This window comes from Lissotriton helveticus, chromosome 4_1, assembly GCF_964261635.1.
Source record: "Lissotriton helveticus chromosome 4_1, aLisHel1.1, whole genome shotgun sequence".
Classification (NCBI taxonomy): Eukaryota; Metazoa; Chordata; class Amphibia; order Caudata; family Salamandridae; genus Lissotriton; species Lissotriton helveticus.
The window spans coordinates 85,604,985-85,632,612 of record NC_136063.1 but is presented as its reverse complement, the minus strand read 5'-3'; the positions used below and the strand labels follow the sequence as shown (position 1 = coordinate 85,632,612).

Below are 27,628 nucleotides of genomic sequence, written 5' to 3'. Positions count from 1 at the left end.
AAAACCAAAGTGGAACGAAAAAAGGATAAGGAGTGAGAAGAGGAAGAAAGATCAAAGACGAGCTGGAGGTCATCTGCGTAGTTGTACACAGAGACCCCCAGTTCGAGAAGAGAAGCAATAAGGGGGCGAATGTAAAGATTGAAAAGAAGAGGGGAGAGAGAGGAACCTTGGGGAACCCCACAGGACACCGGGAGGGGAGAAGCAGAGAAACCAGAAAGGTGAACAGCTTGCGAACGTCCTGAAAGAAAGGACGTGATCCAGGAAAGAGCGGAGCCTCGGATGCCTGCTGCGCTGACACGGTCAAGAAGGATGGTGTGGTCGACCGTGTCAAACGCAGCGGAGAGATCCAGGAGAACCAAAGCTTGAGGAGAGTTGGTGTCAGCCTTTGCCTTCAACTCGTCGAGAACCGCAAGCACCACTGATTCGGTCGAGTGGCCCGAGCGGAAGCCTGCTTGGTGGGAAGCAAGGAGATGATTCTGCTCAATATAAGAGGAGAGACAAGAGGTAACATAGCTTTCGAGGATTTTAGCAAGATAAGGAAGAAGAGAAATAGGTCTGAAATTAGAAGGGAGGGAAGAATCAAGACCAGGTTTTTTAAGAATGGGAAAAACAATCGCAGATTTAAATGAAGAAGGGACCAAACCAGTGGAGAGGGAAGCATTAAGAAAGGAAAGAGGAGTAGTGGGGCAAGAGGTGAAGAGGGTTCTCAGCACGCGGGCAGGGGCACAATCAGCAGGGGAGCCAGACTTGATTTTGGTAAGTAAAGCTAAGAAGGAGTCCAAGGAAATGGGTGGAAAGCAGGCAAAAGAAGAGTTAGACACAGGAGGGGCAGGATGGGGAAGAGGGAAGGGTGTGGTAGGAATGTTGAACTTGATTTTTGCGATCTTCTCGATAAAGAAGTCGTTTAAAGAAGAGCAGAGGGCCTGGGAAGGGATAAGCTTGGGACAAACACGATCAGAAGTGGCCAGATTAGTGACCAAGGAAAAGATCTCTTTGGATTTATTAGCAGATAATGCTACCTGCTCAGAGAAGTACTTGGTCTTGGACACAAGAATAGCTTTCTTGTAATCATTAAGAAGACGTTTATATTTGGCCTTAAGATCGGGGCAATAACTGCGGCGCCAAAGACGCTCAGAGCGTCTAAGTTCCAGTTTAAGGACCTTAAGTTCAGAATTGAACCATCTATGGGCCTCGTGAGGGCGAATAGACTTAACTATTTTAAGAGGGGCAACTAGATCACAACCAGAAGATAACCAGTTGCTGACTGCAACGGCCTGAAGATCAAGAGAAAGACTGTTGAGGTCAGGAAGGGAGGATGCCAAGGAGAGGGAAAGGGAGGGGAGGTCCACGCGATTCCAGCTGCGTGCAAATATGTTCTTGGGGCGGGAGGGTTTGTGAAGGGAACCGAGATTAATAGTGAAGAAAATGAGAGAGTGGTCGGACCAGGTGCAAGGGAGAATGCTAGGGGGAGAGACAATGTCCTGAGATGACCAGACTTGGTCCAAAGTATGACCACGGTTGTGGGTGGGAGCAGAGACGTGAGACAGGAGATTGAGACATGAGAGAGTGGCCGTGAAGTCCTTGGACGCCAAATCCTCCCTGGGATCACCAGGCCAGTAATTAAAGTCTCCCAGCAGGAGAACCGAGGAGTTGTTAACTACTAGAGTAGCAAGGAGTTCCTGCAGGGAGGCCACAAACAGAGGCATATTCAGGGGGGGGCGGTACACAAGGACAACTGTCAGAGGGGCAGGAAGGTTAGTGGAGCGGGCAACCAAGAAATCCACTCCAGCTATGGAAGATTGAGGGAGAAGCTGGAATTGGAGACTGGCCCGACCAATCATGGCTACACCCCCTCCGATCCTACCGTCAGGGCGATCAGCCCGGAGGGCGTAGTAGGAATCGGGGAGGATGGCCAGGATGTCAGGGAGTGAAGCCTCCGAAAACCAAGTTTCTGTTAAAAACAGAATATCAGGGGAATCGGAGGTAAGAAGGTTAAATAATTGCAGTTGGTGCTTGCCTGCCGAGCGGGTGTTAAGGAGGCAGGCAGAGGCAGTATGAGAAGTAGAAGGAGTGGTGGTGGAAAGCGTAGGATCCAGAGAAGGTATAGAAGATATAGAGGTGGTAGCTCGCGAAGAAATGACACGGTCAGGATGGGGGGCGTAGATACCTAGGGAAGTGAGGTGCTGCGTGAGGGAATAGGAAAGGGGCACATCAGCAGAGCAGGAGAGGAGTTGAGCAGAGGAGTATGCGAGTAGGGAGGCAGGGGCCGAGGCCCCTGGTCCCGGCCTGTCGCGGACGGGCGCAGACGGGCTTGACTTAGGCGCAACTTCGGCACGCCTTCGTCGCGCCCGCTGCGCTCGTCCGCTGCGCGGCCGGGATAGGAAAGTCATGATATAGGCTGCCGGAAGTAGTAGGGGCGTGGCAGGGGGGGGGAGGGACAGAGGAGCTGCCCCACCAACCACAGAGCAGGCCAAGATGGTGGCCACGCCCGTCCCCGCCCCAGTGACCTGCCCGTCAGAGGGGGGAGAACGAGGAGCGTGGGGCGCTCTGGCAACGGGAGGCAAGGAAATGAAGGGGTGCGCGATGTCCAGAGCGCAGCCCCTGAGCTGGAGAAGGTAGGGTTTAAAAAATGTCTATGCAGTTTTTAAAAACAAAGTTGCGCCACACCAGGTAGCGTTGTTGCTCCCGGCGAAGCCTCGGGAGATCTGGACGTCCGTGAAAGCTGGGGCGGGACTCAGCCGATCCGATGAAATTGTCAGGGGGGGAGGGACAGAGGAGCTGCCCCACCAACCACAGAGCAGGCCAAGATGGTGGCCACGCCCGTCCCCGCCCCAGTGACCTGCCCGTCAGAGGGGGGAGAACGAGGAGCGTGGGGCGCTCTGGCAACGGGAGGCAAGGAAATGAAGGGGTGCGCGATGTCCAGAGCGCAGCCCCTGAGCTGGAGAAGGTAGGGTTTAAAAAATGTCTATGCAGTTTTTAAGAACAAAGTTGCGCCACACCAGGTAGCGTTGTTGCTCCCGGCGAAGCCTCGGGAGATCTGGACGTCCGTGAAAGCTATGATGGAGTCTGCTTTGTTGAAGATGTGGTGAGGGCAAGGGTCAGTTGACGATCCTGAGTGGATGGAGTTCATCAGGCGGATGGTGTCCTCAGTTGAGATTGGGGTCCATTCGTTAAGGATGTTCAAGGGGGGTGAAGGTCCTGCAGTAGGTTGAGTGGGTTGGTCTCCGGGTCGGTTGTCGAAGCATAAGGCTTGGGAGGGGGTGATGTCGTTGGAGTTGGCTGATGGGTTGGTAAACTCTTTGACGATGTTGAATAATTCCTTGCTGTTGTGGGCGTTGTTGTCTAGTCGGTCTTTGAAAGCAGCTTTCTTGGCAGACCGGATTAGTTGGTGGTGTATGCGGGTGGCGTTTTTGAAGGCGTCTTTGGTGTTGGTGTTTGGGTCTTTTTTCCAGGCCTTCTCGAGGGAGCGACAGAGTTTCTTGGATTTCTTAAGATCATCGTTGAACCAGGAGGCGTTTTTGCTGCTAAGCTTGATTTGACGTTTTTTCAACGGTGCTAGGCTGTCGGCGCTGTTGGATAGCCATTGGGTGAAGTTAATGGCTGCTTGGTCGGGGTTTGAAGAGTGGGCAGGAGGGTTTTGAAGGAGCGATGAGGAGATCTGGTCGATGGTGAGTTTGTTCCAGTTTCTATGCAGGGTGGGTTGAGGATGGTTGTGGATTGTGGTCTTTTTTTTTTTTTTTCTCTTTTCCTCTTTATCCTCATATTGCGGTTGAGAGAAAAGAATGACAGGCATTTGGGAGACCAGCATCCAACGAGCCAAGTGTTTAAACTTGGGCTGCCCCTGATCGTCTAACGGGAGGTACAAGGGGTAGGCCTCGTTCTTGGTCTGATCCGTTCTCCACTGCATACCTCCATCTAATTCAATAATTCCATCGTTTCGGTGAATCTTTGACCCATTAGGTAATTGGCAGACTTCAAGTCATACCAGGAATTATTGTCCGCTTAATCATTGGAATCAAAAAGAAAAAAAGAAAAAAGAAAAAGAAAAAGAAAAAGAGAAAAAAAAAAAAAAAAAAAAACACACAGCAAAGGGATGGATTGTGGTCTTATTGTAGATAAAGTGAACGCAGCTGTGGTCCGTCCAATGGAGAGCTGTGGTGTGGCTGAAAGAGACATGTTTGCTGGAAGTGAAGATAGGGTCGAGTGTGTGACCAGTAATGTGGGTGGGGGAAGTGACAATTTGTTTGAGTCCGAGGTTGGCGAGGTTGTCCAGAAGGGTGGTGGCGCTGTTGTCACACAAACCACAGATGAACTCCCACAAATGACTGTTACCATGCACACACAAACACAACAACGGACACATACACACAAATGCACACATGCAGACAAATGTGTGCATAAAAACACTTACAACCAGATGCCTACGAATCATGCATACTTACTCAGACACAGGCCACATAACCATGTGATTACTACTTAAAGGTTGGGAGAGTAATTCTTGTTTATGCTTCTTTCAGGAAGACCCTTGGAAAGATGTGGGCTCCAACCCCCGGACCCTGTCTCTCCAGCCAGTAAATGTACCTGGTGGAGGCACGAACCAGGCTGGAGGGCGAACAATAGGTCTCTCTGAATCTCTAGCCCAGACAGACATGTACAGAGCTGCACATACACAATGATGGATCTTTAACGGCAGAGGGCTTACGGCTGCCACTCACCCTCATGGTGGTATACTGTTCCTCTTCCCTGACTTTTGACTCCAGGATGTATCTCGTCTCATTCCTCATTCGTCGCAGCCAGTCCTGGACCTTCACCTGCAGAGAGGAAAGAGCACAAGTGACAACTGTCGATCATCTGTAAAGTGAAGTCAATCATTTGATCCTAAACAATACATACTGATCCACACTTATGCAGATTGGTTTACCCGCCACATATTCACATTTTAATTACCAGTCACACATATCTTGATTCTTAAATTTTAAGCACAGTTTTCCATGTAAGAAGCATCAGCTGCACTTACCGGGGTGTAAGTACCACGCCACACAATGGCAGATTTTAGGTTTGAACTGTTGACCAAATGTAATAGATTTGCCCTGTATGGCTGAGCTTCTGTAAGGTCTGTTCCTTTCCAATATTTGATGTGATTTGTTTGATGCATTTTGCTTCAACAAGTTTGGCACTTGTTTTTAGAGTATATTGTATAAAGCCTATGCTTTTAATAATTTATAAAAAAACAATTGAGATAATTGCAGCCCTGATGAAGCTTGGAATTCAACAACGATAGGTGCTGGCTGTCTTGCTGAGCCTTATGCTATTTACTTGAAAAAAATAGAAAAAAAATCATCTGCAATAGAATTCTGGACGTCTTTGATTATTTGGAGTCAAAGACTCTTATATTTTCGTTGTTGTTGCCTCTCCGTTTGTGTATGAATTTAGAAATTTAGATGTGGGGCGGCTGATCCAGGGAGGTGGGCAACACTATTGCCTTTTTTGAAATAGAAGGTTTACAGGAACCAGCCTGTGGGTCCGAGAGGTGCCTTTATAAGTCCACATTTTTGCAACATGTACCGAGAGGGGCGCATGAGAGGTTAGTAGAAGGAGAGGAGTAGGGCCTTTGGTAGGCATATGCTGATTTTGTATTGCTGGATTTAGGACCCTGCACCCTTTATCACCGCTAACCAGTTCTAAAATGCTAATGCTCTCTACTTAAAACATGGTACGATTGGCTTTTACACAATTGGCACACTTAATTTACTTGCAAATCCCTAGTAAAATAGCAGTACTTGCAGCAATGATTGAGCCACCCACATAAGAAGCAAACACAACTAGATGAAGGACGGTGTGCTGAAACTTTCAACCACTCACCCCGAGTCAAAGATCTGGGTTAAATCCATTGTTCTTTTGCTCAATATGCCACCCCAATTTGGACCCAGCCTTATGCAAATCAGTCTTGACCCTGCTCCTCATTCGAACAGTCCAGCCCGAACTGCCAGGCCAGGTCCTCCATGGGCCGGAAACAAGCATCCTGGGACAGGTTTTGGGGTTTCACCCCTCATCAGCCAGGCTAGCTTGAATCCATGGGCACAGCGAGCAAGCGAGCAAGGGACCCACATGGGACCCACATGAGGGCATATTATTCGGCACTTAGGGCGAACATAGAAAACACAACAAGATGATGGACGGAGTGCTGAAACATTTCAACCGTGCACCCCCAGTCATAGATCTGTGTTTAATCCACATAAGTAGCACTTTAAATATGCCTAAGATCTGACATTGAAGCCTCTGTGTACAGTTATAAACTGTCATTTTAAACTGGTAAAATAAAGCTTTGATAGGCCCAACCCTTCCTTTTTAATACATATAAGTCGCCTCTAGGGTAGGCACTGGACAACCGAAAGGGCAGAGTGTAGTGTATTTAAAAAGTTGGGCATGTACTTTTAAGTTTTAAATGTACTGGTAGTGAAAAACTCCTAGAGTCAGGATTAACTACTACACAGCCTACCTCTAAAACTTTGGAGCTACCTTATTACATTTTATAAGTGTAACTTCCAAATGGTAACAAGTAATCAGTTCATGTTTGGTGTCATTAGAATTGTAATGAAGAATCCTAAATCAGATTTAAAATTACAATTTTGAAAATGTTACTTTTGGAAAGTTACTATTTTTCTGCCTCAGTCATTTGGTGCCTGTGGCCTATCTCTGGTTCCCATAACTAGGCGTGGATGATAGTTGAGTGTTGTGTATTCCTCCTAGACAGCCACACACAAAAGGGAGATTAGGTGTGTCTGGTTGGGCCATCAATAGCAGGATGGGAGGGACGAGCTGGACTCAGTCCCACTTACACTTGAATAGACTGTGTCCTGTCTCCACACAAAGGGCTTAATTCACCTGATGTTAGTCTGGAGCAAAGGCAGGGCATCTGTGCACGTCAAAGGCCTACCTCTAGAAGTTTCTCCCTAATTCATAAGCTCAACTGGGTATGTATACTGGACCTCAGACAACACCACTTCATTTCACTTCTCGTCTGTGTGAGCTGATCTGAAGGACTGCTGCCCTGCTATACTGACTGGCTGCCTGCTGCCCTCTTGCATGGGTGAGAAGGACTGGACCTGCATCTCTTGAACTCGGAACCCCAGAGTGTCTTAAAGGGCTAGATGCCTGGCCTCCTTTTTGAAGCCTCAGGGACACAACAGGGTTCCAACAAACTTGACCCTGCACCTGGACTCTGCCATCTGAGAGTCTACTCTGCTGAGGGGTGCCACCTCAGTCCTGTACCCTTAGAAGTAGACTTAAGGTGCTCTGCCAGCCTCTGTGGACATTGCAGAACTGAGGCATCTCTTCTGATGCAATATGCAAACCTAAGTAGAAACAACCCATTGCAGCTGCTGTGTGGATTGGATCCCTCATAAAGATCATCACCAGCGCAACCCCATTAGAAACGCCATTGTGCGACACATCCTATGCGCAGGACCTCACATCCCCTGTTTACAGCTGCCTCAATGCCGGATTCTGCATCACACCCTCTTAACTCTTCGAAACTGATGCATCTCCCCGGCTGAGAGCTGAATACTGGACGCCCGACTTCGCAACGCAAGCCCCATTGATTGGATCCTCGATGACGACACAGGCCCCCACATCACAGCATCGCCACATCTCAGAACCGATGTATCGCTTCGGTTGTATGATGCATCTTCGACGCAGATCCTTGCAACACTCCGCAAACAAAGATATAAGGTACTCTGTTCAGTTGTTGTAACTGGGTCTCTGTTTCAGGCCCGCGCCTCATCGCGTCTGCCTGAACTTGTGACTTTGTCCTGGTCTGGCACAACCAGATATCCACAGCTGGTGCTGTGTGATTTTCGGCGCTATTTTCACAAAAAATGTTAAGCCTGAATGTCTTCAGTTCTACTGTTTGAATCTTTGCCATTTTGGTACTGTTTTATTTATTAATGAAAGTTATATTTCTCTAACTTCGTGTGGGATCATTTCTGGGTATGTGTTTTCACTTGATTACTTTTTCAAGTGTTGCATAAATACTTTACACCTTTCCTCAATGTTAGGCCAGACTGCTCGATGCAAAGCTACCCGAGGTTTGTCCTGTGGTTGCTAGGCCCTGGGCATAAACACGTCCATGTTACAGGCTCGCGTTTAGAATTGACATCTTTTACACATACATTTGCCATTGCACCAGCACATGAAAAGGTACAGAGAATGTATTTGCTTACATATCCACTTCTCGTAGACACCTCATCATTTTCCAGGACATTCTGTAAAAGGGCGCGGTGCACTGCGTTAATTATTGCTCTTTATGGTGTCTGTTTGGCAACACCTCAGATGGGTAGAATGAACAAACACGTCGGACAAAGAGCTCAGGCATCAGAACATATGCGGGCCATTGTTTATACACAGGAACATTTTGACAGGATTGTCGCGGTCACTCTACGCCTGATTTCTAGCCCAGCTGAATTCCATCCCTATCTTCAGAGGGAAGGCTGCCTGCTCTACATCAGCCTCGGATAAAACACACAGGTAACCGGGGATAGACCACTCATGGTATCTTGGCAGATGCACACACCTACGCTTGATTAGGATAGGCTGAGGTAGGCAGCAGTACACTCACATCTATTCATATAATCATCTGCTACATGTACTATGGTTCTACTCTTCATTCTGTTCACCGCCATAATTATGCTGATGGCTTTATTCTGTCTCATTTTATTTTTCATTGCAATGCACATATTTTACACAAAAATACAATTGCCTCAATAAAGGCATTGAAGTGCCAATCTGTGTCTTTTTGTTCCTCTCTGGGCACCCCCGAGTTACAAGCGAAAGGGTAAGATTTGTTTCCACAAAACACACTATCTAATGGAGGGTCTAAGGGCAGGTTTAACGACTCAAGACTGAACACATGCCCTTATACAACTTATAACAACAAAGAGTGTACAGGAGTCGCCGCTCAATGTTTATACTCTAGACCCTTCAACCAGTGACTATACGAAGTAGACTGTGTGTACTCAGGTGTGAGAAACATTAAACTACTCATATATACGGCATGCAGCATGGGTAGGAATTTTCCCATCAGTTGCCGTTCTGTACCACCATTTTTACATCATGTGGGTTCTCCTTACCCAGGAGTTAGTATACAAGTTCAATCACACTTTAACAGGTGTGAGTAGTGGGGAGACCGATGTAAAAAAGTTTGTGTGATGGTTTCGAAATATGGTGTTTTTTAAGTAAAAAGTTATACACCTGAGGGAAAGCAGTGCAGTGAGTGTATAGTGATAAGTGAATAAAATTGGGTGAAACTGAGTAGAAAAGTGGTTTATTAGTATCTCTCAGACCCCAAGATTAAAAACAAGTGAAAGGTAGATTTGACAAAATATCTACCAGCAGGAGGTCAACATGTTTCTGCATACCATCGGAAGATTTTCCTTATGCATTCGTCAGGACCTAGATGGTGCTACTGCTTACAAATTAATAAGTGAAGTTTAAAAGGGAAAATTTCACCTGAAAAGCAGGTGTAGAATCTCCACCACAGTCTACAAAAGTCACATAGAAGACAAAGAAAAGAGAAAAACATTACAGAAATTAGAGAATGCACTAAATACATCGTGCTATTCTAGTGGTCACGTATTAACATTTAGACAGACGTGATAACACTCACCCAAAACTTGTGGGGATGGCGCCTCACCTCACCTGGCAGCAGCTCAGGTAGAATAGGAGCACCGCTCTGTTTAGCAAAACATAATCACAGGGACACTCAACCAATTCCGCTAAAAACAAGGCAAAAGAACTATCATACGTGTCTCCGATAGCGTGAGAGACAGCTTGTGAGTTTTCAAAATGTCATCGGTATCGTACCGGAGTAGTTATATAAGTATGGACTTCTACCACTGTTAGGCTAGGTGCTCGTAGCGCACAGGGTTGTCTAACCAGATTACGTAACCACACTCTTACCTCTCCGTCGGTGTCTCCAAGCGTCCCTCTGGGCTGTTCTGGGGAGGCACCGAACAAGAGAAAAGGGCGGGTATATGACTTAAGCCTGTGTGGTGCATTCTGGGAGTCGTAGTTTTGGTGACAAAGAAAATTGGAAAAGATGGATAATGGCTCAATGGTTTCATAGTGACATCCATGGTATGGGTTCGTTCAGGCCATCCTTGTCACTGTTTAATTTGTACACCCACTTCTGCTCTATTTTGAACAGAAATTTACCGACATCAGGGCAATGTTCGGGTATTGTCGGCTGTTCGAGTATAGTCCACTTGAACTCACTGGGACCGTGGCCTTTTTCAAGAAAGTGGGCTGTCAGGCGAGTCGCTTGCTTCCGACAGCGTACTGTGCTCTTATGCTCGCCAATCCTTATTTTGGTCTTACGGGTTGTCATTCCCACGTATCTCTTTCCACACGGGCAAGTGATCATGTAAATTGTTTTCTCGCTGTTGCAGTTCGTGAACTTACGCTGTTGCCATGGGCGCATAGTTCCGATATCCACGCTGGTGGATTTGGTAGTTTGTGGACATGCCGAACAACTACCACACGGGTGATGTCCTTGTACCGGCGGTAGGTCCCAAAGTGCTCCCACTTGTCTAGATTGTTTTGTTTTGGGACGAGTGTGAACTAGGTGGTCTTTTGTGTTAGGTCCTCTTTTAAAGGCAAAAAGTGGTGGTGGTAAAGTTTCTCCACTGGAATTCAAAATGGACCAATGTTTTGTTATTATTTTTCGCACATCATTGGATCTTGTGTGAAAAGTGTTCACAAAGGTCATTCTGTTGGATCTTTCTTTCGGAATAGTTTCCAATAGGGCATCCCTGTTGTTGTTAACAGCCCTTTTCTCAGGAGAAACTGTTCGACAAAAGAGTCATTCGAAAAACACTCTGAGACCCTCTCGGAATATCTACGAGAAAAGAAATACCCGGCTAAGATCATCTGACAGTCAAAGAAAAGGGCTGCTAACAACAACAGGGATGCCCTATTGGAAACTATTCCGAAAGAAAGATCCAACAGAATGACCTTTGTGAACACTTTTCACACAAGATCCAATGATGTGCGAAAAATAATAACAAAACATTGGTCCATTTTGAATTCCAGTGGAGAAACTTTACCACCACCACTTTTAGCCTTTAAAAGAGGACCTAACACAAAAGACCACCTAGTTCACACTCGTCCCAAAACAAAACAATCTAGACAAGTGGGAGCACTTTGGGACCTACCGCCGGTACAAGGACATCACCCGTGTGGTAGTTGTTCGGCATGTCCACAAACTACCAAATCCACCAGCGTGGATATCGGAACTATGCGCCCATGGCAACAGCGTAAGTTCACGAACTGCAACAGCGAGAATACAATTTACATGATCACTTGCCCGTGTGGAAAGAGATACGTGGGAATGACAACCCGTAAGACCAAAATAAGGATTGGCGAGCATAAGAGCACAGTACGCTGTCGGAAGCAAGCGACTCGCCTGACAGCCCACTTTCTTGAAAAAGGCCACGGTCCCAGTGAGTTCAAGTGGACTATACTCGAACAGCCGACAATACCCGAACATTGCCCTGATGTCGGTAAATTTCTGTTCAAAATAGAGCAGAAGTGGGTGTACAAATTAAACAGTGACAAGGATGGCCTGAACGAACCCATACCATGGATGTCACTATGAAACCATTGAGCCATTATCCATCTTTTCCAATTTTCTTTGTCACCAAAACTACGACTCCCAGAATGCACCACACAGGCTTAAGTCATATACCCGCCCTTTTCTCTTGTTCGGTGCCTCCCCAGAACAGCCCAGAGGGACGCTTGGAGACACCGACGGAGAGGTAAGAGTGTGGTTACGTAATCTGGTTAGACAACCCTGTGCGCTACGAGCACCTAGCCTAACAGTGGTAGAAGTCCATACTTATATAACTACTCTGGTACGATACCAATGACATTTTGAAAACTCACAAGCTGTCTCTCACGCTATCGGAGACACGTATGATAGTTCTTTTGCCTTGTTTTTAGCGGAATTGGTTGAGTGTCCCTGTGATTATGTTTTGCTAAACAGAGCGGTGCTCCTATTCTACCTGAGCTGCTGCCAGGTGAGGTGAGGCGCCATCCCCACAAGTTTTGGGTGAGTGTTATCACGTCTGTCTAAATGTTAATACGTGACCACTAGAATAGCACGATGTATTTAGTGCATTCTCTAATTTCTGTAATGTTTTTCTCTTTTCTTTGTCTTCTATGTGACTTTTGTAGACTGTGGTGGAGATTCTACACCTGCTTTTCAGGTGAAATTTTCCCTTTTAAACTTCACTTATTAATTTGTAAGCAGTAGCACCATCTAGGTCCTGACGAATGCATAAGGAAAATCTTCCGATGGTATGCAGAAACATGTTGACCTCCTGCTGGTAGATATTTTGTCAAATCTACCTTTCACTTGTTTTTAATCTTGGGGTCTGAGAGATACTAATAAACCACTTTTCTACTCAGTTTCACCCAATTTTATTCACTTATCACTATACACTCACTGCACTGCTTTCCCTCAGGTGTATAACTTTTTACTTAAAAAACACCATATTTCGAAACCATCACACAAACTTTTTTACATCGGTCTCCCCACTACTCACACCTGTTAAAGTGTGATTGAACTTGTATACTAACTCCTGGGTAAGGAGAACCCACATGATGTAAAAATGGTGGTACAGAACGGCAACTGATGGGAAAATTCCTACCCATGCTGCATGCCGTATATATGAGTAGTTTAATGTTTCTCACACCTGAGTACACACAGTCTACTTCGTATAGTCACTGGTTGAAGGGTCTAGAGTATAAACATTGAGCGGCGACTCCTGTACACTCTTTGTTGTTATAAGATTTGTTTCCACCATTTCCTTGGGTAATTACGGTTGCCGAGCTCTAAAGTTGCAGACACCATCCAGTATCTTGTAAAGTGAAAGGTCTGGACGGCGCACCGTGAGCTTGTCAGGTATATATATAGGGCAACATAATCTAATGGTATATGTGGAGACAGTGCCATAAAGCTGTAAAGCTTATGCTGCCAAAAAGCACAGTCTTACTGAGAAGTGAGAACCGTATGACATCTACTCAGAGGAGGTGATGAGAGGTGAGTAGAGGGAACAGAGTAGGGTGACGAGTAGGCATCTTCTGATGGAGCCATGAGAGGTGAGTAGAGGGAACAGAGTAGGGTGCCGGGTAGGCATCTTCTGATGGAGCCATGAGAGGTGAGTAGAGGGAACAGACTAGGGCGATGAGTAGGCATCTTCTGATGGAGCCATGAGAGGTGAGTAGAGGGAACAGAGTAGGGTGCTGAGTAGGCATCTTCTGATGGAGCCATGAGAGGTGAGTAGAGGGAACAGAGTTGGGTGCTGAGTGCGCATCTTCTGATGGAGCCATGAGAGGTGAGTAGAGGGAACAGAGTAGGGTGATGAGTAGGCATCTACTGATGGAGCCATGAGGGGTGAGTAGAGGGAACAGAGTAGAGTGCTGAGTAGGCATCTTCTGATGGAGCCATGAGAGGTGAGTAGAGGGAACAGAGTAGGGTGCTGGGTAGGCATCTTCTGATGGAGCCATGAGAGGTGAGTAGAGGGAACAGACTAGGGTGATGAGTAGGCATCTTCTGATGGAGCCATGAGGGGTGAGTAGAGGGAACAGAGTAGGGTGCCGAGTAGGCATCTTCTGATGGAGCCATGAGAGGTGAGTAGAGGGAACAGAGTAGGGTGCTGAGTAGGCATCTACTGATGGAGCCATGAGAGGTGAGTAGAGGGAACAGAGTTGGGTGATGAGTAGGCATCTTTTGATGGAGCCATGAGAGGTGAGTAGAGGGAACAGACTAGGGCGATGAGTAGGCATCTTCTGATGGAGCCATGAGGGGTGAGTAGAGGGAACAGAGTAGGGTGCTGAGTAGGCATCTTCTGATGGAGCCATGAGAGGTGAGTAGAGGGAACAGAGTTGGGTGCTGAGTAGGCTTTTTCTGATGGAGCCATGAGAGGTGAGTAGAGGGAACAGAGTAGGGTGATGAGTAGGCATCTACTGATGGAGCCATGAGGGGTGATTAGAGGGAACAGAGTAGGGTGCTGAGTAGGCATCTTCTGATGGAGCCATGAGAGGTGAGTAGAGGGAACAGAGTAGGGTGCTGGGTAGGCATCTTCTGATGGAGCCATGAGAGGTGAGTAGAGGGAACAGACTAGGGTGATGAGTAGGCATCTTCTGATGGAGCCATGAGGGGTGAGTAGAGGGAACAGAGTAGGGTGCCGAGTAGGCATCTTCTGATGGAGCCATGAGAGGTGAGTAGAGGGAACAGAGTAGGGTGCTGAGTAGGCATCTACTGATGGAGCCATGAGAGGTGAGTAGAGGGAACAGAGTAGGGTGCTGAGTAGGCATCTTCTGATGGAGCCATGAGAGGTGAGTAGAGGGAACAGAGTAGGGTGCTGAGTAGGCATCTACTCAGAAGAGGTGATGAGAGGGGAGTAGAAGGAACAGACTAGGGTGATGAGTAGGCATCTACTGATGGAGCCATGAGAGGTGAGTAGAGGGAACAGAGTAGGGTGCTGAGTAGGCATCTACTCAGAAGAGGTGATGGGAGGGGAGTAGAAGGAACAGACTAGGGTGATGAGTAGGCATCTACTGATGGAGCCATGAGAGGTGAGTAGAGGGAACAGAGTAGGGTGCTGAGTAGGCATCTTCTGATGGAGCCATGAGAGGTGAGTAGAGGGAACAGAGTAGGGTGCTGAGTAGGCATCTACTGATGGAGCCATGAGAGGTGAGTAGAGGGAACAGAGTAGGGTGCTGAGTAGGCATCTTCTGATGGAGCCATGAGAGGTGAGTAGAGGGAACAGAGTAGGGTGCTGAGTAGGCATCTTCTGATGGAGCCATGAGAGGTGAGTAGAGGGAACAGAGTAGGGTGATGAGTAGGCATCTTCTGATGGAGCCATGAGAGGTGAGTAGAGGGAACAGAGTAGGGTGATGAGTAGGCATCTACTGATGGAGCCATGAGAGGTGAGTAGAGGGAACAGAGTAGGGTTCTGAGTAGGCATCTTCTGGTGGAGCCATGAGAGGTGCGTAGAGGGAACAGAGTAGGGTGCTGAATAGACATCTACTCAGAGGAGTTGATGAGAGGTGTATAGAGGAATAGTAGGGTGATGAGTAGGTATATACTTGGGGGGATGAGGGGTGAGCAGAGGAAGAAGAGCATGGTTATGAGTAGACGTGTACTGAGAGTACCCAATCACATAAAGGGTGAGGGAGCACACTGCCTCTTATGCGATCACATTCACACATCCAGTTGCATGGTCGTAAATGCATTGCATAACAACACTCACTTTAATTGACATTTCTAAGTGTTCACCAGTGTTGGTGCAGCCAATGCTGTGATTCTCTAGACACGTTCCAAGATATTTACCCTTCTTCAGTCGAGAGTGCAACGTTATATTTGGGGGGTAATGGCAATGCTGCCCACAATTTTCTCAGGGTCGATTACCACATCCAGAGCACAGGTGCATCTCAGATCTCATTAGACAAATTCAGCAAAGAGCCAATCACAACAAGAGGGGAGGGAGCACACTGACTGGCGAACCAGCACACAATTTACCCAGAAGCATTGTGGCAAAAGCAGTGCATAATTACACTTTCTCATTAAGGAGAGGGCAGGTTAACTTGTGACTGTTTGAAGCTTGACATCTGCAGGCATAATCTCCCCTGGTCATCCTGCCAGGAGGTCGTCGCACCTCCTCCCACCAACAGGCCCTTTGTTCTCCTTGTGGGAGGAATTAACACCTCCTGGTAGCTGTGCAACAGGCTGCATAAGGTGACAGTAGCCGGGTTTAATCAAAAACGGCAACTTGTAACTTTGGGCAGGAAAATCCCAACATTTTAAAACGGACTTTTTCAAAATGGTCATTAAAATCAGACTTCATCATCGGGTTGGATTTAACATTCCTATTAATTTGCTAATTTGAACCATTGTTCTAGATATTCTCAAACTGCATGTAGCCATTGTAAGGTAGAATAATCTAGCCCAGTGCTTTCCAATGAGAAAAGCCTACCTTGCTACAGTGAACAATAGTGACTTTGCATTGGCAGGACATGTAAAACATAAAATCAACATGTTATTCATTTTAATATCATGCACCCTGCCTTATGGGAGGTTAAGGTTCATGTTGTAACTTGTGTTTCCCTGCTGCTCAGCTAGAATGCATGTGTTGTAGAATGTTGGATGTGTGGAATGTTAGTATGTTATGAATGTCAGTTGAGTGAGGGCTGAGCAGCAGGACAGCTGCTCCTGATGGGGTTATCATCTTAACTTAACATCTTAATAAAGTAACATCAAGAACCAGCAGTTCCAGCTTCCTTTTATTACAACATTTTTTGGCGACATTTGGTGATAAGAAGAATCTACGCGTGCAAATTAAAAAGAAAAAGTATCAAAAAGGGAAAGGACTGTTGGACTAGAACAAGCAGAAGAGCGAAGCGGTGAAGAGAAATAAACGGTGAAAGAACATCGTGGAAATAGACCAATTTCAAGGTAAATGACTTTTATATGATGATGTATGCATGTTTTAAGCGTTGTCTGGCACAAAAAAAGGAAGAACCCCATCAGTGACCTTACCATCGGTCGCCCTGATACGCAGGTGTGCCAGACAAATGTAATTCAAGAGCATAAAATCATCTGTGGTCTTCAGTAATCTTGAAGCCGATGGGTTGTACGGGGGCATAAATCGAGCCTCGGTGTAATGTGATGAACGTTTGTCAGCTGATGGAAAATTTGGAAATGTAAACTGCCTAGGAAGTATTTATATTTGAAATCGAGCTACAGTTGTGTCATTTTAATGGAAAAAATGTGTAGCGACTTCAGACTGAGAGTGAATGCCTTTTATTCACATCTTTGGTTTCAACCTCATGTGACAAAGTACTGCAGAGAAAATCCCGACATCGTAGTGTGAGAAAACGTCTCTTTGGCGTTTTCTAGTTGCTATTTAATTTTTTGTGCAGAAAGTGGGAGTGTAAGTTCTACAGTCGCAACATACAATTAACAGCTTTAGTGCGTTATTTGAATATGAGCATTAACGCTTACCGCGAGACTGTGTTACCTGAAGGAATGCTGCCATTGTCATCCTGCGTAGTTTAGAAGACGGAGCTCCTGGTGACTCACGTCCTGACGTATTGACGTTGTTTTCACTACGCTATGGCAGCCATTTGTCATTTAAAGCAACAATGATGGTTGCTAAGTAACGCAAGTTAAAGCGTCAAGAAATACCGAAGCAGTCGTCGGAAGGAGAAGCAGTTCACAAGGCCTTTGTACATCTACAGCAGACTTGAAGGTAATGCTTGACTTTAACCTTCATTAGAAGTGCGCAGAGAGCCTACATCGTTTCTTGAGTCTTCGCAGTTCATTGGATTGACGAGTATGTTAGCACCCAGGATATTTTAAAAAAAAGGGAAAATTAGAGGGAAATGGAAACCAACAGCGTAGTAATGCGACAGTGTTCATGGAAATCGATGTTTAAGCGACCTGATCAACAGACAAGAACCGATTTGGAAGTGTTAAATAGGCTCAAGTCACAGGAACTGCACAAAGAAGAAACTGTACAATAGTGGGCATGCGAGCCCAGAAGTGACTTAAAAAAAAAGGAAAGTGTCTTATGTCAAAGGTCTTAAGACTTATGTATAAATGGTGAACCTTATATATGTATGTGTTGCGTATGAGATGACTACTGTTTAGTATCTCGCTTCTAATGTAGTTTGGTAATTAGTATAGTATTAGGATATTGTTGTCTCGCACGTCAGGTTGCGATTGGGTTTTATATTCTCTCGCACGTTAGGGTTGCGATGAGGATATTGTTGTCTCGCACGTCAGAGTTGCGATTTGGTTGTATGTTACCTCGCACGTTAAGGTTGCGATGGGGACGTTGTTGTCACACACGTCAGGGTTGCGATTGAGTCTTATGATATCTCGCACATTAAGGTTGCGATGAGGATATTGTTGTCTCGCACGTCAGAGTTGCGATTTGGTTGTATGTTACCTCGCACGTTAAGGTTGCGATGGGGACGTTGTTGTCACACACGTCAGGGTTGCGATTGAGTCTTATGATATCTCGCACATTAAGGTTGCGATGAGGATATTGTTGTCTCGCACGTCAGGGTTGCGATTGAGTTGTATGTTACCTCGCACGCTAAGGTTGCGATGGGGATGTTGTTGTCTCGCACGTCAGAGTTGCGATTGGGTTGTATGTTACCTCGCACGTTAAGGTTGCGATGGGGACGTTGTTCTCTCACACGTCAGGGTTGCGATTGGGTTTTATGATACCTCGCACGTTAAAGTTGCGATGGGGATGTTGTTGTCTCGCACATCAGGGTTGCGATTAGATTATATGTTACCTCGCACGCTAAGGTTGCGATGGGGATGTTGTTGTCTCGCACGTTACGGTTGCGATTAGGTTATATGTTACCTCGCACGTTAAGGTTGAGATGGGGAAATCTGTATCTCACACGTCATTGTTGTTGTTTACATGTGATGTACATGTGATTTCCTGTTATATTTGGATTATAGGGTTACGTTGCTTATTGTACTGGTCTGGCCAACTGGTATAGTTTGTAACGTATGGTTGTTGGATGTGGTTTTGTTGCTTATTTCAGGGAATAACGTGTTACATATGATATTTATTCATATTGCTTTGTGCAATTGAACCCATAACGAAGGGAGATGTGTTGTAACTTGTGTTTCCCTGCTGCTCAGCTAGAATGCATGTGTTGTAGAATGTTGGATGTGTGGAATGTTAGTATGTTATGAATGTCAGTTGAGTGAGGGCTGAGCAGCAGGACAGCTGCTCCTGATGGGGTTATCATCTTAACTTAACATCTTAATAAAGTAACATCAAGAACCAGCAGTTCCAGCTTCCTTTTATTACAACAGTTCACTTTAGGGAGGACGTGTTGATGGGATATAAATGCGATAAATACATGTTATTGGCCTAATATATACAATATAACCTTATAACCGCACGTTAGCATTGCATTATTCTTATTGTATTATTGAAGTTAGGAACGATTCACTTTAGTGCTGCTTAAACCTATGGGTGTGACCGGAGCCATCTTGTTTCGTTTCTCTGTCTCAAGAACCGTTTCCCTGAAATCACGTGATTAAGCTTTCTGCACGAAACCACGATGACAGACTTAGCTGTCTGCTCCACTCGCTAGTTTGTAGCTCAGGGAAACCCAAGGTCACACCTGCCCTTCTTGTGGGATGCCCACATTCTAGCAGATCCCATTCCTGCACTCCCCGAGCTACAGATAGAAAGGGAGGCACCTTACTGACCTGCCTCCGGAATAGCTTAGGCCTAGCTAATAGCAATCAATTGTGCCTTATATGGGTCTTCCTGCTGGCTCACTGACAAGTTGTATCTTTCCTAGTAAGGTGACATCGTGCTATGTGTGAAACGTATATATGCTTTGAGCCACTTGTATGTAGTCAGTCTCCTCTGCACACCTCCGAGGGTCATGTAGACTGAGGCTCCCCTGTTAGGGCTTGTATTTGCAGAATAAACGATTGAACCTCTCCATTGCCGACTGATTTATTATTCATGAATAGGGTATATGGGCTATTGGTGAGTATAATCCATTTATATAATATTTTGGTTCCTTCAGTGTAAATATTAGAAAGGAAGGTTTTGGCTTGGCAGAAGGGTTACTTTGCCAACCCGACAGTGTAAAGCTGCCAGCAAGTGCTGCTGTCCAATAGTGGCATTTAATGTACAGGCCTTTGATATACAGAGAACCATATATTAGGGACTTTAGATAAGTAAACAATATCGATCAAGTGTTAGACAATTACACATATACTTTAGGGGTCAGGTCACAGGTCCTGGGGTCGGGTCAGCAGGCCTCAGACCCCTTCATAGGAGAGGGAGGTCGAGGAAAGTCGGGCCATCCTTAAGAGTATTAGAGGAATCCACAGGAGAGTGAGTTCGAGGGAGGTGGGGCGGTACTCCACAGGTCTCTTCTTCAGGAGGGGGGAGGTCGAGGGAGGTGGGCCTGTACTCCACAGGTCACTTCTTCAGGAGGGGGAGGGTGAGGGGGGGTGGGCCTGTACTCCACAGGTCTCTTCTTCAGGAGGGGGAGTGGGAGTGGGTGGGCCTGTACTCCACAGGTCTCTTCTTCAGGAGGGGGAGGTTGAGGGAGGTGGGCCTGTACTCCACAGGTCTCTTCTTCAGGAGGGGGAGGGTGGGGCGGGGGGGGTGGGCCTGTACTCCACAGGTCTCTTCTTCAGGAGGGGGATGGGACTGTACTCCACAGGTCTCTTCTTCAGGAGGGGGAGGGCGAGGTAGGTGGGGCGGTACTCCACAGGTCTCTTCTTCAGGAGGGGGAAGTCGAGGGAGGTGGGCCTGTACTCCACAGGTCTCTTCTTCAGGAGGGCGAGGGAGGTGGGGCGGTACTCCACAGGTCTCTTCTTCAGGAGGGGGAAGTCGAGGGAGGTGGGCCTGTACTCCACAGGTCTCTTCTTCAGGAGGGGGAAGTCGAGGGAGGTGGGCCTGTACTCCACAGGTCTCTTCTTCAGGAGGGCGAGGGGGTTGGGGCGGTACTTGAGAGTATTGACGGGATCCACTGGAGGTTTCTGCAGGAGATGGAGGTCTGCACCAGCCTTAGAAAGAGCTGCAATGCTGACTGCAGAAAGAGTTCAAGATGTCTGTGGGAGGATTCATCTAAATATTTTTCATCAGTAGGAGGAACCTCACTGAAATCAGGTCCAATGGATTACCCGCAGTAGAGGTCCAATAACGCAAAATATCAAAGTCTATACAATGAAAGCCAGTCCATAAAGCAGCAGGCACCGCGGTGAGGGCAGAAGAGGAAATTAGACCATATTCCACAGCAACCTTTGCTCTGATGGAGCTGCTTTTAGTGAAATAAACGCAAGCTGCACAAAATATTACGGGGACAAAAGTATACCACGCAGAAACAGAAGAAGATAATGCATTGTTAATTAAAAGACTTAACTTGTTTGCTGTTAACAAAGCCTCTCTAATGGGGGATTCGTATTTGAAGTCAACTTTGTAGTCTTGAGTTTTTGGTTGGAGTCTTGAGTATATCTCCAGATGTGTTCATCACATTCTATTCCTGTTTTATCTCAGCTAACCCCTCCCTAAACCACACTGGCTAGAGTTGACGGTGTTATGTATTTTGTTTTACTGTACCTCACAGCCAGAGGGACAGCGATAAAAACAAGCACTGGCGTTGCCAATAGGTCTCGCAGTAGGAAAGTTGGAGCTATTGGTTTTGTAAATGACAAAGCCCTTTATGTTTTTAAAATGAAAAATAAATAAAAGGCATTGTTATTTGCAATTGTAATGGTTCCAACTTTCCTACTGAGAGACCTATTGGCAACGTGAGTGGTGTTGCATGTGTGAGTGGCGTTGCATGTGTGATTGGCGTTGCGTGTGTGAGTGGCGTTGCGTGTGTGAGTGGCGTTGCGTGTGTGAGTGGCGTTGCGTGTGTGAGTGGCGTTGCGTGTGTGAGTGGCGTTGCGTGTGTGAGTGGCGTTGCGTGTGTGAGTGGCGTTGCGTGTGTGAGTGGCGTTGCGTGGGTGAGTGGCGTTGCGTGGGTGAGTGGCGTTGCGTGGGTGAGTGGCGTTGCGTGGGTGAGTGGCGTTGCGTGTGTGAGTGGCGTTGCGTGGGTGAGTGGGGTTGCGTGGATGAGTGGGGTTGCGTGGATGAGTGGGGTTGCGTGGATGAGTGCGGTTGCTTGGGTGAGTGGCGTTGCGTGGGTGAGTGTGGTGTTGCGTGGGTGATAGTGGGCTTGCGTGGGTGATTTCCCTTTTAATGAATATTTTTTTTTTTAATCATGGTGAGCTGGCCACAGACATGTAGCCCCTAAGCACCGACCATACCCTTGTATATAACCCCCAGCAATTAAGGTTGTTGCAGGGTTAGAAACAACTCATGCAGCATAAACACAGGCAGGGCAAAACAGTGGTTTCACAGCAGAATCGGCAGTCTGAAAACCGTAGCAAGGCACAGGGTTTGGGGGACGGGCAAGCAATGAAGAGACAGGAAACAAATTAAATGGGGGAGGAGGGGGGGGCAGGAACGATTGGAAAGCTCGCAGAGGAGGAGAGATAAAAGCTGCAAATGCAGTAATAGAGTGATAGATAGAAAATACAACTTTGCTCAGGGTACTTTATCAATGAAATAAATATTCATCTAAAAAAGTTTGATTTCAAAGCGTCCTGTCCAGCTTAATGAGTGCGTGTTGCAAGCTGGTCAATGATGCCACAGAAAGGGCTTAAAAGTTTCCCCTCTTCTGGTAAGGACATGGATGGCTGCGCACTCTATGCACGGGGAAGGGTGGGTTGAGGAAAACGTTGCATTCGTGCTCGGAGGGTGGGGGAGGGCTCAACACCAATCCGGAAGGTGAGAGCGCTCACTTTGAAGCTCCGTGGGCTCCTGTGGTGACCTCAAACCAAAAGCTGTCTGGAGGCGCTGAGAGGCGGAAAAAGTTACTGGCAGCAAACAAATCGCGGCAGAGGCGAGGTGGTCTTAAGCGGAAGGCTGTAGAGATCCAACTGTGTGGAAAAGGAACAGAGTGAGGATTTGGGTAGTGCTGACAGTGGAAAGCACTGTAGGAGTGGCTGGGCAATGTTGACACTTACTCAATATACACCGGAAGGGAGCCCCTAGGATAAAGTGGGTCCAAGTGGGCAGATGCTGTGGTCAAAACAGCAGTTTTGAAGGGAGGCGTCGAAGCGCGTCCAACTGCAACGAGGAGACAAGGGGAGAGGAAGTAAACAAGGGCACTTCAATTAACCCAGGGAAGCGGATAGGAGGAGGACAGCACGGGAACTTACTAGATTGGATCGAGGTGCGTTCTGTTTCGGGGATCCGTTTACTGCGGGCTGAGGTGGGCGCTGTGGTCAAAACAGCAGTTTTGAGGGGAGGAGTCGAAGCGCAGCCAACTGCACCGAGGAGTCAAGAGGAGAGGAAGTTAACGAGGGCACTTTAATTAACCCAGGGAAGCGGATAGGAGGAGGACAGCATGGGAATTTACTAGATTGGATCAAGGTTTGGAGAGAGAGGGGAGGTGCTGGTGTGGGAGGGGGGAGGTGCTGGTGTGGGAGGAGTGCTGCTAGGGAAAGGCTGTGATTGCGTGGAGAGAGAGGGGAGGTGCTGGTGTGGGAGGGGGTAGGTGCTGGATCAAGGTTTGAAGAGAGAGGGGAGGTGCTGGTGTGGGAGGGGGGAGGTGCTGGTGTGGGAGGAGTGCTGCTAGGGAAAGGCTGCGATTGCGTGGAGAGAGAGGGGAGGTGCTGGTGTGGGAGGGGGGAGGTGCTGGTGTGGGAGGAGTGCTGCTAGGGGAGGAGAAGCCTGATGCCGGATGGGGGCGGGAGAGCCTGGGAATGCGAGAGGCTGGGCTGGGCTTGCATCCGATGCGCGTGCATGTACACGCGAACTGCATGAAAACCGCGGGGCTGAAAGCCCTTTGGTTTGAAGATGTTTTTGCCACTTGAATTCTCGCTCCGCTCGATGCGCTTGCGCACATCGATAGGGCGCGAGACCTAAAAATGACCCACACATCATGGGTGGCAACTCGCATGTGGTAGGGGAGAGATTAGTTTTACTTTTTCCAAAATCAAAAACCCACTTGTTTTTGTTTTTGGAGGAAGTAAAATGTTGTTTGACAGGTGGCTCTCTTGCTTGTAACACCGGTTAATGCAAAGTTTAGAGTTGTCCGTAAGACTGGTAGATAACTCTCAATTTTGGCAGCCACAGATTCTTTGGTATGGTGGGATTAAAGTACTCTGCCAAGCTCTACATCAGACCCTTACTTTTTATTGGCCTACGTCAGCTGATTACAGTAGATAACGAGTGCAGTGCTGTAGAGACAGCAGCAGAGCAATCATCTGCAGTAGGTGGGCAGCTGTGGAGCCAGAGCTCAGCACAGCCAGGTCAGAGGCGAGATGTCCTCCTGTTAGACCCAGGATCCCTGTTTAGCTGAGGTAAGTACCTTAGGCCAAATAGGGAAATGCGTTTCAACATCAGGGAAAGGAAGGTCACCTTCTGAGATAGCCCTGCTCACCCCCTTGGTAGCTTGGCACGAGCAGCCAGGCTTATCTTCAAGGCAAATGTGAACCACGCTCAGAGCAACCCAATGATGACACCACACATAGACTCCCAATGAGTTTTATAAAAACGAGTATAAACTTTATATAAAAAGATATACGATGAGACCACACAATACAACTCCAACATATGTGTATTTCTAATATTTCTCCGGGCCGGTTGTTAGGCCATTGTAGGAGAGTATGGTCTGCTTTCCTATGGTCACCCCATTTTTTGCTTTTTGCTTCACCGGTTTTCGACTTAATGTGGCTGTGGGCCTGCTAATCAGACCCTCAGCCTGCTGTTCTCACTCTAAATTCACAACCATGTACTTTAGGTACATAACCAAATGGGTATTGGATCATCTTATCAGCCCCTGTACAGTATACTATAGGTACCCAGGGCATAGGTGCATCCAAGGCCTACCAGGGGCTGCAGCATATCTTTTGTCACCCCTGGCTGGCTATCCAAACTGACACAACTGGCTGATCACTCAGCTGGGGCAAGGTGGTGTAATCACTCCTTGCTTAGATATAGTATACCTATATCTAAACCTATATCTGGACACATATACACCTATAATTCACTCCTATGGCAGGCCTTAACAATCCTGGAGGCAGAGTGCTTGGTTTTATGTGAGATGGTGCTCTAGCATGAGCTGAGCCTGTCTGCAGCTTTCGGAACCAACTCCCTTAGCTGTTCTGCGATATTGCCATACCATATACTCTTAAGTGCATTATAATCCTCGCGGTTACTTGCTAACTTTGGTTTGGCTTTATCAAAACATGTCATGTAAGGTGTCATACGCTTTGGAATACTACCCCCTCGCCAGTTCTGGCGACGGGGGTAGCATTCCACCCTTCTAGAGGGAGAATACATATTACTTTGCTTAATCGCAGTTAAATCTAACCAGAGCCTCAGCATCACAAAATGGATGCTGCTGCCCTCGACACAAGTCTGGCCTCCTGCTGCTGACAGAAACTCCGGCAGCGGAGGCCTAGACAAATGGAATCCTGTCACAGGGAGGTGTTACACCACCCCAGACAGGAGATAGTGGATTGGGGCAGGGAGGGCTGAATGAAACTAGACACTGCCTGGGCCGCACAAGGCGTCCCATGCATAGTCCAGTTCAAACCGGTGCTGGTGCACTCCAGCCCCAGCTCTGGTGCGAAACTGGACAAAGGGAAAGGGGTGTAACCACCCCCTTCCTGGGTCACACCCATAGGAGGGACCTAGCAGGTGATCCAGCCCCTAGATTTGGAATAAAGGTAGGAGCTGTGCCAATGCAATTTAGATCATCCTGACTGCAACTTTGAAACGAAACTCTGGACCCTTCGACATCCTACTCAACGTAGAAGACTGAAGAATCTCCCTTGTGGTCAAGGAGTGGCCACCCTGTGCAAGCAGGCACCATCAGCGCATCAAGACTTCCTTTGCCGTTGCTCCCGCCGGAGCTCGAACGACAGAGAACGACAAGACCTGGACTCCCAGATTTCCAACAGCCCGATCCACAGTCCTAGCAAAGCTTAGACCCGTGGAGGCGAGGTGAGACATGGGACCGGCCATCTTGAAAAGTCGACAAGGTGCTTCTGGTGCAGCTCCCTCGGCTCCCTCGGCGCTGTGCTTTGGAATTTGAGAAGCTCCAGCCCCGAGCTGCCTGTGCTCCAAAGATCGCCTCTCCACACTCTCCATGTGTTGCGTGGGGGCCTTTTGCACTTTTCCTGCTTGACGTGTTGTTTGGTCGCTTGCCCGTTGGCTAGTGGCCTCTGTGACGATGAACCATCGAAACTACACTGCTGGTCTGGTTGCTCCAGACTGGCCCCAGCTCCCCTGAAAAGGAGCCATCGATCTGACCTTCCCGGTCCGATCAAGAAGACATCTTCGAGTCCTGCGTGGGTTGCCTTTGCCAAGGCTTGGTGACTCTGAATCGAGTACCGACACCGCCGACAGCGAGAGCATTCGTGGGACAGCTCGTGTTCACCAGCTGGTCATTCTCGATCTTTCCTGGTCCACGTGGCAGCAGAGACAAACTACTCGACAGCACCTGATCGCAACACAACATTGCCTGGTTCCCTCCTGGTTCCATCCTGGTCACTGGCTAGTGACCTAGACTCTGTCCCATCTGCTTTCAGGTACTCTTCATCTTCGATCCGCCCTTGGATCCAACCAGACTCTTCTCTCCTGGCCGCCTGCAGCATCTTTTCCTCCAGGCTCCATAGAACTTCACGACGAAACCCGACACACTTTGGCACCTATGCACCCGCTTCCTGTGGGAGAGGTAATGATATAACTCGGGTGCTCCTATAGGTGTTTACACGTCTAGTGTCCTAGTTTTAAGTGGCTAAGTTCTAGTCCAGTCGGAAGTCTCCGAAACCTAACACTTTCTGATTTTTACGCACCATTGACTTGTATGGTAAACGCGGTTGCCTATAGACACTGCACACACATCCTGTGGGCCTCCTATGTCCTAACCTTCGTTAGTCCAGTGTAGGCCCAGCGATTCCCAAGGCCCTAGGCCTGTTCATTTTTCGTGACGTGGTACTTATACCACTTTCTTAATATATGGTTTGAGTGGCCACCTGGCCTATCCATAATTGTGCAGCTTATTGCATGTTATACTGTGTTCTTTGTTTAACGCTTGTGCTTCTGTGCTCATAAAGAGTATAGGGGGTTATTCTAGAAATAAATACATATGTTTTGTAATATATAACTTGTGTGGAGTCCTTTCATTTGGTATTTAAAGAGATTGCATATGGTAAAACAGCTGGCTTCACATGCCCTCTTGAGTTTAGCCTAAGACTGCTTTTGTCCATGCTACCACTAGGATAGCTGGTCTATAAGGTTGACTTACAACCAATCACCATAAGGGTCGTTTGGACTGGTGCATGGTGCTCACTCGAATAGTGATCATCATATATCAGGCCAACTTCTCACATTGGTGTGCAGCGGTTGGGATTTGAGCTTGCTGTTTTACCAATTGTAATCTTTGACAATATCATTTGAAAGATCACATCAAGTACCTTAGGTACATATAAACAAAACTTAACATACTTAAGTTATACTGAACCTATTGGCTGTAGACCAAAGGGCTTAGCACACCCTGACTACAACCTCTAGATAGGTTCCAGTAGGTAAACAAATAGTGTAGGTAAGTGCACTACTTACACCTCACTAGTCATGCCTGGCACAGGTGAACCATCCAGTTCTCTACCTGTGGGTGACCCTCCCAAGGCACCATCCAGTTATGAAAAACTCGGCCACAAGGACTTGAGTGCCCTGTGCACCCCAAGGGGGCTGAAAAGGGGTCACAACCCCACCATGCCTATCCTCATAGCAATCCTAGAGAAAGCTGATCTTGAGAAGGAATCTGTAACAGGTCCTTCAGGTAAGATAGGAGAGGGAAGCCCTGTTGATGTTGAGACCCATACCCCAGAAGTTGAACCTGAAGAGGTAGACGATGATGAGGACTCAGATAATCAGGAGGATGGCCAGGTTCAAGTTAGGAGATTGAGGCCGGCCAACTTAAGCCCACATGGGAATGGAGAAGG

At 47.4% G+C, this 27,628-nt stretch overlaps 1 protein-coding gene across 1 annotated transcript in view; it reads right to left on the bottom strand.

Moving 5' to 3' along the window:
- Positions 1-27,628, bottom strand: part of LOC144828382 (E3 ubiquitin-protein ligase TRIM39-like) — a 143,890-nt gene that overhangs the window by 100,223 nt on the left and 16,039 nt on the right. The window contains exon 2 of the mRNA XM_078686496.1: positions 4,716-4,811. Within this exon, the coding sequence (XP_078542622.1) occupies positions 4,716-4,811 (96 nt within the window). The remainder of the gene's footprint in view (positions 1-4,715; positions 4,812-27,628) is intronic.